Consider the following 11,703-nt stretch of genomic DNA (forward strand, 5'->3'; position numbering starts at 1 on the left):
AAATTAAATTTTAATTAAAAATGAATCAGACACTAAGAGTGCGTTTGTTTGCCTCTTAATGGAATGATTCAGCACTGAATGCTGAACCATTCAGCATTCAGCTTGTTTGTTTCTGACCTCTGAATGACATATGGTGCTGAATGGTTCAGAATTGAGTGATGAACCATTCAGAGTTTAAATACTCTCTTAACCATTAAGAACCTAATTTTTCTGTAATATTCTTTTCAAATCATATCCCGAACGTTTAACCAACAAGTATATTGCATTTTCTATTCATGTAACACTTTAATAAGGTAATTTTACTCAATTCATATCGTTCATTTAGAATGATTATCAAACAGCTTATTTTCATTCAGAACAAACTTTATTCAGAGATTCTGAACCATTCAGATTCAGTACCATTCAACGCTAAATCATTCAGTTTTATTAAACACAACCTAAATATTTTTTCATATTTTACTTTAGTGTTATATTTACTGTCTTGATCGACATTGAAATTAGAAATTAAGAACAGTGTTTGAGTTGTGGTGCTCTAATAATAAGTTTTTATAGTAAAAGCTTATTAATAGCGTGTAGTTTGGATGGAAGCTCAATCTCAACACTTGTCATGCTCCCTCATCATCCAACCAACTCTCTTTTTTCCATTATTACCCCTTCATTAATACAATATATTCTAAACCTTTATACATCACATATTCTTAATTCCTTTTTTTCAAATCAAGTATTCATGTTTTATGCAACTTGAAGTAAGCTCAAGTCTTTCGGTCAAATAAACCTATGGATTTTGGTGTTTTAGATGGGTTAATGTGTCCAGAAAACAAAAATAGTTTGTCTTCAAGTTGTGATTTGGATGTTAAGACTAAATGGTATGGATCTGAAGTTGGTTTTTTAAAGCAAGAAAGAAATGTTTCTGCTACTCATGAAGATGAATGGAGAGACTTAAAAATGGCTAAAATTAGTAATGATGACATCTCAAAGACAATGTTATTACAACAACAACAACAACAACAACATCGATCCAATGGTGGTCAGAGTATGCTTAGCTTTTCTTCACCAAACACACAGTCTTCTGTCACATTCCCTTACTATGCTAGAAACAATATAGGTACCTTTTTTTTTTTTTTTTTTTTTTTTTTCCTTTTGGGTTTTAGTAATCTTTAAATAAAATTGATGAAAGTTAGTGTCTTTACAAGAAAAATTATATGGGTTTATGCATATCGTTAGAAAAAAGTAATCCAAGAATGGTGAAATTTGTTTCTCTAATTCTATTTAGTCCATTTGGGGATTTATGAAATTTCTTTAAATTAGTGAATGTTTTTTCAAGAAAAAATATGGGTTTTATGTAGATAGTTGGAAAAAGTAATTCAAGAAGCCCATATATTTTTTCTATCTGTTTTCTTTTTGGTTTTAAAAAAAAGAGAATTTGACTCCATGATTGACTGTATTGTCTATAAATGTTGCAGACAAGTTCTTGACTTTATAAACTGTGAAGAAATTTCCCTTCTTTTACACATATTATTCTATTATTCTGTTACATATATTCATCACTGTTCAGGAAACTGTACAAGTTTAATAATAGTATGATACGAAGTAACATTTTTTTTTTAAAATTTTTGTTATTATCTAAATATATAAATATAAATATAAATATAAATATAAATAAATGTAAATTAGTTGATGCAGGTTATGGTGGTGCAGGACCATTCACACCATCACAATGGATGGAATTAGAACACCAAGCTTTGATCTACAAATACATCACTGCAAATGCAGCCATTCCTTCTAATCTCCTTATTCCAATCAGAAAAGCCCTTGAAACAGCCGCTTTTTGTTCTTATTCAGCCAGACCAAATACTTGTAACTCTTTTACTCTTATCTTTTTTTTTTTTTTCAATAACCAAGTTAAATTTGTTACTAATCTATTCAGTTGTGTAAAGTTGAATATATTTTGTAAGTTTAAGATGCACAATTTTATATTTGGTTGCAAGATTTTTGTAACCCCTGAAGTTCACTTTTTTACTAGATAAAACATAGTCACACAAATTTTAAAAATATAAAAATTAAACAGCTTAAATAAAATAAATATGGTTAAATTTGTTTTGTGATGATGATTAGATGGATGGGGTACATTGCATTTGGGGTTCTGCAACAGCTCGGATCCGGAGCCGGGTCGGTGCCGGAGAACCGACGGGAAAAAGTGGCGGTGTGCCAAAGACGCGGTCCCTGACCAAAAGTATTGCGAGCGCCACATGAACAGAGGCCGACATCGTTCAAGAAAGCCTGTGGAAGCTCAAAATTGTAACAACACCACCGCCGGCGCCGGCAAGATAACCACTGGCACCTCCGTCTTCCACCGCAGCGCGACAACAAATCCAACAGCACCTTCTCAAGACAATAGGTATTCTTTTAATTTTTGTTTTTTGTTGCAAGCAATTTCTTATAGAGTAAATCTTAAGCTTATATCTTAAGGATAGCCCTTAGGCTATCTTTAGAAAAACTCTAAAATATATACTATGAGAACTTATTCAATTAAATTAAATTAAATGTTACTAGTAAAGTAAAGATAAAATTAACCGATCAATATTTAATAGTTGATTCATTAATATTTTTATTGAAGTTCTACGATGACTTTAAACACGTTAATGACAATGTTTACAAAAATTATCCATATTTTTAAATGTGTTGTACATTTTATCAATCAATTTAATGTAATAAAATAAATAAGGAGTATAATTTAATGGGAACAGGTACTTGAATTTTGATAACGACAGAACCATCGCCGTGTTTACGATATACATTTACATTTACTTCGTATTCTCTTGTTGTTATGTTGTTTTTTTTTTTTTTTTTTTTTTGTTCTTTTTGGTTTTATTTGGGTAAATTAAAACTATATGTCAAACATAGACTAAGGTTGATGATAAAAATATACAAAATTAGACTATTTGATGATAAAAATATACAAAATTAGACTATTTGATGATAAAAATATACAAAATTAGACTATTTGAAGATAGAAAGATTCCTTCTTGATGAAGTACACTTTTTTGGTCCATTTTGCTAATAAAAGGACTTGATATAGGATTGGGAACAAAGGTATCATCTTGTTTCTACTCTACAAATGTTACATATCAAATTTGTATCCAAAATTTCACATTACCAAATTTTCAAAACACACTCAATTTTGATCTCAATGGGTAATTTTTGTATAGGAACTCAATGATTGATCCCTTGTTACATTCATCGTCTGTTGCCCTGAAAAAGAACGATCATTCGACTCCAGAAAGAACATCAAGCATTACAGAATTTGGGCTAGTTTGTTCCGACTCATTACTCAACCCAATGTACAAAAGTAACTCGAAGTCCCAAAATTCACTTCACCAATTCATGGAAGAATGGCCACATTCTAGTCAAGTCTCAACAACTAGCGAAAGGCTCGACCTTTCTCCTTTAAGAATGGGGTTAGGAATGAGTAAACAACAAGTGAACCGTGTGCCGGGTGGTCCTCTAGGGGAAGTGTTGCAACATAGTACTAATAATAGTCCGACGAGTCTAGACACGATGACCGAACAAATGGGACCAATATCGCCTAAGATGCAATTAGGGTATTTGTTGTAAGTTGTAACCATTAAGCCTAAATTGGGACCAATGTTTGGAGGTTTAGATTTTGTAGGAATTGTACAAGATCTTATTTTGATTGAAAAATGTTGTGTGCATGTGGTAATGAGATAAGCAAGAATTATGAATGCAATATTTGGTTGGTGGGAAGCATGTTTGTTGTTAGGTTGTTATAACTTGATGGAAAATTGTTATAATTTTGAGTGTCCCAAGGTCCCCATATACAGCTCCCCCACATACAGCTGTTTCCTCCAATTTATTTCAAAGGATAAGCTTTGAACCAACTTTAGATTTTCACTTTTAAATTTCATTAATCATTTGTACAAATATATGAGTTGATGTAAGACCACCACACCTGTGACGTGGAGTCGAAAAAGTTTTTCTTGACCGTGACATGGCATAGTGATTAATATCAAATTTGAGTGTTAATTTTTGTGGGATGATTTTGTGTGATATGTAAAAATATGATTTCGAGTTAAGTGTAAAAAAAATAAATTAATAAAATATAACATGTGTTGATTACTGATTGGACACAAAAAATCTAACGCCAAAAAATTGCCCATCAGCTATTTGACTAATACATAAAGACCATCAGATTTGGACCCAAATTGTGGGCGTTAGTATCCGGCAAGTTCGTCCAGCTAGATTTTTGGGAATTAGTTTTGTGCAGTAACACATTCAACACATCGATGTAGGTGGTGTGAGGAAGAAACTTTATGTAATTAAAATAGTGAAAATTTTAAGATATAAGAGTATGAGAAGCGGTGACTGCTATTTATAGTGTTTGCAAAGAATACTTTGAGACAAAAAGAGGATGTTTGTAAGATATTAGCGTACTAGAAGTGGTGATTGTGTTATCAATAGAGTTTAGTGAGAAACTGAGAATACTATGAGATAAAAAGTGGATGAACGTGAATAGTGTTCGAAAGATAATTCAATTTTTTAGATTTAAATAAATGAATAACTGAAACAAATAAAAAAATTTACTATAATTTTGAAATATAGTTTAATCAATGATTGTAAAGATCAAAGGATCATTTAGCTAGCCGTTGTTAGAGTATTAGTATTATTGGGCCAACCCGATTGCATCGTGGGCTCGATACGTTAGAGTTTTATCAATTCGGGTTTTGCTATGTAATCTATAAATACGCATAAGTAATAAAGTAATCTTCACGGGGTTTCATTATGTAACATGGTAATAATAATCCCGAGACCTAATCAACCGCCTCTGTCGCTGCTTCTATCCACCCGTCATCTACCTATCACATCTCTATAATCTCTGTTTTACAATTTTCTCGTTACCAATCTTCATAACCAGACCTTTAGTCAAATCCCATAATCAAACCCGTAAACCTAAAATAAAAATAAAAGCAATCGGCTTTAGCTTGTAGCCTTCAAATGTTTCCACGTACTACGCCTTACCATTATTATCCTCTTACACCTTTGATTTCTATTTTCTTTTCCTTTTAGGTATGTTTAGTAATTAGTAATTTGTTTTCTTTTCATGTTTAGTTAAATAGAATAATAATTAATTGGCGTGGGGATGAGCTGCCTAGCTTGACTAGGCCCCGAAAAAAGAAAGAATATAGTTAAAAATTTATTTGCAGCGTTGATGAAGATTGTTATCGTCGACAAAGTTCTCTGCCCAAGTTCTGCTCAATCCTTAAGCAAAGCAAGCCACGACGTATAAAAAAACGTTACGAAAAAGGAAACGCAGTCAAGCAAGACACAATGATATCAGCGAATATCAGTCTATTCGGCGCAACAAATACAAAAAAAATATGTTTTATTTGTTTTGTTTTGTTCCAGTCCGAACTTTTGCGATTTCGTCGTTCGAACTGCGTGGGATTGTTAGAGTATTAGTATTATTGGCACAACCCGATTGCATTGTGGGTCAGTCCGTTAGGGTTTTACCAATTAAGGTTTTGCTATGTAATCTATAAATACGCATAAGTAATAAAATAATCTTCACGGGGTTTCATGTTCTAACAGCGGTATCAAGAACCTTTTTAATATGTTATGGTGTTCAAGTCCGGCAGTGATATTTGTAAATATTCTTGACAAAATTCATAAAGAGTATGTGACATAAAAAAATTAAATGATTATAAAGTAATTATACTATACGTATATTTAATAGAGAACATCTATGAATAGTAACTAGTTATACATATTCGACTTTTCACCTTTTTTTTTATAACCAAATTTCATTTCACCAAAAAAGTCCCCCAGACTTGTTCCAAAAATTCAAATCGACCCTCCAAACAGGGAAGTAAGTGTCAAATAACCATTTTCATAAAAAAAATCTTTAATAAACTCAACCCAAATATTCAGCGGGTCATATCTTCTCGCTCGCAACGAGTTAAATTTTTCCGACACCATCGTTAAACTCGAAATAATTTTAGGAACACAATGTCACTAACTATACGCAAAATGGACGTTTTTAAAAAAAAACGCTAAATATTTGGGGTACTTTTCATACACGTTGATTTTGCGTTAAATTTTAAAAGTCGACAATTTCATAGCAAAACGCGGAGATGCACATATATCGTTATTTTAAAATAACATTTAATGATGGTTTATTTTTGAAAGAAAATTATATGGTTACTTGTCCCACATTGGTAGATGGAAGAAAAGAGGTGTAACCTCTTTGAATATAAATTGATGTTGTCCCACATCGGTGGGAAGAAGAAGTTGGAGGTGGATGACTTGGTTATAAAAGGAGGTCATGGGCATCATTCCAACTTGCATCAATCAATACACTTTAAGTATTTGATTATTTCTTTCTTTCTTACCCTTGTTTGGGAGTTGTTTTAGTTAAATACTTTAGAGAGTGTAGTTGGCTTAAGAGAGTTGTCTATGTCATTGTAACAATTTGTAATATAGTGTATTTCTCTCTTTGGAGGCCCGTGGTTTTTTCTCATGTTTTGGAGTTTCCACGTTAAATTCTTGTGTTGTGGATTGTTCTTATTTCTTTACTGTTATCATTGGGCTGAGTGTTGGGAATTAGTGAGGCCGTAATTTCCCAACAACTGGTATCAGAGCGTCAGGTTTGACGGAGGGTCTCAGTTATAGGAGTCGGAGTATGCTTTGTGGTTGCCACGGGAGTGGATCGTCCACATCAGAAACGAGTTCTATTGATCGTATAGGGTATCTGGTATGACAATATTTTTCTGATTCGGAGTAAGTGGTGTCTAGAATTTGTAGTGGACCGGGTGTTAGATTTTCCAATTTAACGGATCCTGTGCGTCACTCCACTACATCTGTCGGCCAGTCGAAACGTGGGCAAAATCAGAGAAAGTGTTGTTCTTAGGATACGGATACGATGTCGAAGTTCAGTCCGATGAGGTTTGCTGTAGAGAAATTTGATGGAAGGATCAATTTTGGCTTGTGGTAGGTTCAAGTCAAGGATGTGTTGATTCAGTCCGGTTTACACAAGGCTTTGAAGGTTAAACCCACCCTTGTTCCCGGCAGTGATTCTAGCAAAAAGTTCGATGAAGAAGAATGAGATGATATGGATTTGAGGGCGGCAAGTGCGATTCGTCTGTGTCTTGCAAAGAACGTGCTTGCAAATGTGCACGGGTTATCAACGGCTAAGGAACTTTGGGATAAGTTAGCAGTTGTACCAGGGCAATGGCATCTCAAACCGGTTGTGTCTTAAGGAACAGTTTCATACTTTGCGTATGGATGAGGGTTCAAAGATTTCAGATCATCTGAGCATTCTGAATGGTATTGTTTCTGAACTGGAGGCTATTGGAGTTAAAATGGAAGATGAAGATAAAGCTTTGAGGCTGATATTATCTTTGTCATCGTCCTATGAGCACATGAAACCTATTTTGATGTATGAGAAAGAAACTCTGAAGTTTGAAGACGTTGCTAGCAAGCTACTATCTGAGGAAAAAAGATTGGAAGGTAACGGGGTCTCGTCATCAGAAAGTACAGTACTGTTGTGTTCGGATAAGCGGAAGAGAAACTCCGGAAAGAATCTGTATGCTGGAGGTGCGGGAAAACTGGGCATGTAAGGGTTAATTGTCCAGGTGGAGCTAATTCGGCAAATGGCTCCAAAGGCGCTAATGATGTCTCCGTTGTTACGGAGAGTGACGAATTCCTCTGAAGTCACGTCATCCTCATGGTGTGTCCGCGCCACCATGGAAAGGGATGTTCGTTAGCGGTTCCACAATTGCACATGAGCACTGGTTTGACATTGGTGCAGGTTGTGTGGTGGAAACTGATGTTGAAGCTGATGGAACTTCCGGGAAAGCCAAACGGGGAAGTTGCACCGTAAATGTTCAGCTGGTTATTCAACATGTGCCGAGGTGAAATGCTTAGAATGGGATCTTGTAAGTGGTTATACTCTTACGGTGGAGTATGATAATTCTGGTTAAGAATTATGATTGTCTGTGATGACAATGATTGTCGGTTTAGACAATGTTCGATGAGGATGCAAGTTTTGTCTCTTGGGAGATAATGTCAACGGTATGGAGATGAGGATCTTGAAGTTGTCGTCGAGGAAGCATCTGGGTCGGTTATCTTTGCAATGTGGAAGTATGGTTATCTTTTTCTATCAAAAAGGTGGAGATTTGATGGTTTATTTTTGAAAGAAAATTATATGGTTACTTGTCCCACATTGGTAGATGGAAGAAAAGAGGTGTAACCTCTTTGAATATAAATTGATGTTGTCCCACATCGGTGGGAGGAAGAAGTTGGAGGTGGATGACTTGGTTATAAAAGGAGGTCATGGGCATCATTCTAACTTGCACCAATCAATACACTTTAAGTATTTGATTATTTCTTTCTTTCTTACCCTTGTTTGGGAGTTGTTTTAGTTAAATACTTTGGAGAGTGTAGTTGGCTTAAGAGAGTTGTCTATGCCATTGTAACAATTTGTGATATAGTGTATTTCTCTCTTTAGAGGCCCGTGATTTTTTCTCCTGTTTTGGAGTTTCCACGTTAAATTCTTGTGATGTGGATTGTTCTTATTTCTTTACTGTTATCATTGGGCTGGGTGTTGGGAATTAGCGAGGCCGTAATTTCCCAACATTTAAATCTTTCACGGGTTATACTTTTTAGTTCGACTCGAGTTGCGCTTCAACAACATCATAGTTAGCCACGAAATTTTTTTTACAAACTAAACGCAATAAAATACATTGAAAACCGAACTCCCGGCGCGAAGAGGGGGTTCGAAAACTAGTTATTTAATTAATAAGCACTATGTACAAAGTTTATAATGTAGTCATATTGTTTAAGAAAGGTACATATAAACATAACGCTAATTGACCTGGACCTATTTACACGTAGTGAGATGGTGAACTAGAATGTCATTCGATTGCGTTCTAGTGGTGTTCCGACAGGGAACGATACTAATTCTATTATATGATTATCATTCTTTCAAGGTATATGGAATGAACTCGATGAAAAACAATTATATGCTTTTAAACTTCAAGTAGCTTTTCTCTTACTACAACAAAATGCAATTCTCTATTTTTGTCACATTTAGCAAAATACCCCTTTTAGGTTAATATTTGTTATACCACTTTGTCCGTAATTCCATGTAAATATATTTAATCATGTAAGTTTAACTTAAAGGCAGTCCAACGATCAAATGCTTTTAAATTATTTAGGCTAACAAATAGTAGTAATCATGTACATCATTTTAGAATAAATCTTTTATAGTAAGTAAAATTAATAGAATTGACAAAGTATAAGTCCTCTACATGCTAACTTAATTATAAATAATGTAATGTTTATTTAAGTCATTTTTTAAGAAATAATGGATAATCTAATTTTGAAATACTTAAAAAACCGATTTATTACAATATCAAACAATATAATAAATTTAAAACACAATTCATTTAACTAAATAGTTTTGGCATAAACGATTTGTTCCCATCAATTAACCTCTAAACGAGCCCAAAACTAAAGCTTTATTAAGGCCCAATAGGCCGATATTAGCTAGCGTCATTGGGCTATAGCTCAAAGGCGTTTATTGGACAGCAGTTAACTGATCTTTGATATTAAATCTGGCTAAGCCCATAGTTTAACTCGTCATATAGAATAGTTGTACAATAAATTAGGCCAAGCCCAAACCCATGAAATATTGCTCTATATCAAATTTATATGACTATCATAGAGAACAATTGGGAATTCAGATATTGAATTTTAGATTCGCAAAAGTTACACTTATTGGATTGAAAATATGTAAACCCGTATAAATAGAGGGATCATTATGTAGTTTACCCGTCTTTTACATGCTTAATTAAGGACTTGCAAGATTATAGAATTACTCCGTACAAGTACTATTTGAGAAGCTTTTGTTAAGTTTTGAATTATGAGGCCCATGGACTTGTTCTTTAGAGACAAAATAATGCATCCATCAATCTTAATCAATTTAAGAGCTTGCATTTAGGTGTTGTCCCCAAGTCATTTTAAGTATCGATACCGTCATGTCGTTTTCAACTTTTTTTATTTTCATCTACTATACGTTGACATGATATATCTATTCCTTCACAATTTTATTGTATCTTATTGTAAAACATGTTGAGTAAAGATTACATTTTAAGTCTCACTTATCTATTTTCACAGTAGAAATGAAAAACACTCGGGTAACTTCATACAAGAACTTACACTATCGAATTCATCTAAATGACTATATACTAACGAATTATTTATATTTGCTAATTACTTGAAACCCTCACGAATTCACTAATAACAATATCATTTAAAATAGAGTCGCCTATCGTTTTAGCTATTCGTATTCTCTCTTGTCGAGAATCGTATTTCCAATCATCAAACGAAGCCCATAGATCGAATTTACTATCATCATTTGTGGATTGTTTACTCCACTTGAGAACATTCTCATTTGTTAGCCTTCTAATTTCCTCATCAGTCATGAAATCTTGTTGTCGTTGCTTTATGTTCTTTTGTTTGTATGTTTGAAACACTTCCATCATGCAATCAAGCAGCAACTTTGGTTTCTTTGTTGAGACATTTACTATATCTTCCTTCACTGTTTTATACAATGCATATAAAAAATTTAATGTACTATTTGCAAAAAAGTTTTATACTTTCCATCTGGTAAAATTGTCTTCTAGACACAAGTTACCATGAAGTAAACATTTGTGACATTACTAGAAATCTTACTAAAGCAACGATTTACTAAACGTGTTATGTTTTCATCAAACTATATAATGTATGCTTATTATTATGTTATTATTATGAATTATGAATGAATTATATAAAGGGGTAGACTAACCATTATGGACTTGTGGATTATGATCACAATATGCTTCTTCTTCTAATAGCGAAACCGGGCTAAGGTTTCGCTTGTTCTCCATGCAATTACTCCAATTGTACTTTCCTCTATCGATTCGTTTTACACTATTTGTGTGGATGTTTTTGACCACTAGAAGTTTATTAGCTAGAGCTTTAAGAGTCTTGGAGAATAGTGACACCATTTTTCTTCTTTTGTTAACTCTAAATTTCAAGACCTTGGATGCATTGTACGAAGCAAAGGTCTTGGAATTCGGTTCGCTAATCGTGTAGCCTCTTTCGAGAAGGTAGATGTTAAGCTTGAAGGGTTCTTGTTTGTGTTGTAGAAGTTGTCTAAGGTTTGTAGTATTGGAAGCCATTAGAGGGATGACCATGAATATTGGGGTTGATATTATTTGTTTATCTAAGGAAAGAACACATGATTGGATTGGGAGACTTGAAATAAAAGATAGGGAGAAGTGGTTGTCAATTATAACTTCATATAAGAATAAGAATGGGCCAATAGCTTAGTGGCGAATGACTCACTCTCCCTTAGGGGAGGTGAGGGTTCGATTCCCATTAGGTGAGGATTTTCCAAATAATTGGATCAAAAACCATTCTTACCGGGTCCAAATGATCCCTTGGTCCCACGCATGCGAAGATTGAAACAATGACAATGCAGGTTCGTTTATCGGGCCTGACATGCTGTGGGGAAATGGGTGATGGTGTTTCGCCAGGCTCCAGTGGGCTATCGGGGACCGCTGGATGGGTTGACAAAGTCAACACAGGGCTAACATGTCCATGCCGATATATACACATGTTTTGAAACAATTATAACTTCAT

At 34.1% G+C, this 11,703-nt stretch overlaps 2 protein-coding genes across 2 annotated transcripts; one reads left to right on the forward strand and one right to left on the reverse strand.

Annotated features, from left to right (window-relative positions):
• The first annotated feature begins 777 nt into the window (after nt 1-777).
• On the forward strand, nt 778-3,712 carry LOC139869369 (growth-regulating factor 1-like). Its single transcript, XM_071857684.1, has 4 exons — nt 778-1,066; nt 1,678-1,857; nt 2,116-2,398; nt 3,210-3,712. The coding sequence occupies exons 1-4, from the start codon at nt 778-780 to the stop codon at nt 3,613-3,615; spliced, it is 1,158 nt and encodes a 385-aa protein (XP_071713785.1). The 3' UTR covers nt 3,616-3,712.
• A 6,467-nt stretch (nt 3,713-10,179) lies between these two features.
• On the reverse strand, nt 10,180-11,293 carry LOC139865624 (uncharacterized). Its single transcript, XM_071853693.1, has 2 exons — nt 10,865-11,293; nt 10,180-10,618 (listed from the first exon to the last, which is right to left on the reverse strand). Exons 1-2 carry the CDS (start codon nt 11,253-11,255, stop codon nt 10,287-10,289), a joined length of 723 nt encoding a protein of 240 aa, XP_071709794.1. The 5' UTR covers nt 11,256-11,293; the 3' UTR covers nt 10,180-10,286.
• Between the last annotated feature and the right edge of the window lie 410 nt (nt 11,294-11,703).

The sequence above is a fragment of the Rutidosis leptorrhynchoides genome, chromosome 9 (assembly GCF_046630445.1).
Source record: "Rutidosis leptorrhynchoides isolate AG116_Rl617_1_P2 chromosome 9, CSIRO_AGI_Rlap_v1, whole genome shotgun sequence".
NCBI classification, from domain to species: domain Eukaryota; kingdom Viridiplantae; phylum Streptophyta; class Magnoliopsida; order Asterales; family Asteraceae; genus Rutidosis; species Rutidosis leptorrhynchoides.

Excerpts from the sequence above, each read along its gene's own strand:
- LOC139869369 (XM_071857684.1), top strand. The coding sequence starts at position 778 with ATGGATTTTGGTGTTTTAGATGGGTTAATGTGTCCAGAAAACAAAAAT. Across the intron at positions 1,067-1,677 it reads TTCTTCACCAAACACACAGT|ATGCAGGTTATGGTGGTGCA; the intron begins CTTCTGTCACAT and ends GTAAATTAGTTG. Across the intron at positions 1,858-2,115 it reads TTCAGCCAGACCAAATACTT|ATGGATGGGGTACATTGCAT; the intron begins GTAACTCTTTTA and ends GATGATGATTAG.
- LOC139865624 (XM_071853693.1), bottom strand. The coding sequence starts at position 11,255 with ATGGTCATCCCTCTAATGGCTTCCAATACTACAAACCTTAGACAACTT. Across the intron at positions 10,619-10,864 it reads TAATCCACAAGTCCATAATG|TGAAGGAAGATATAGTAAAT; the intron begins GTTAGTCTACCC and ends TGTATAAAACAG.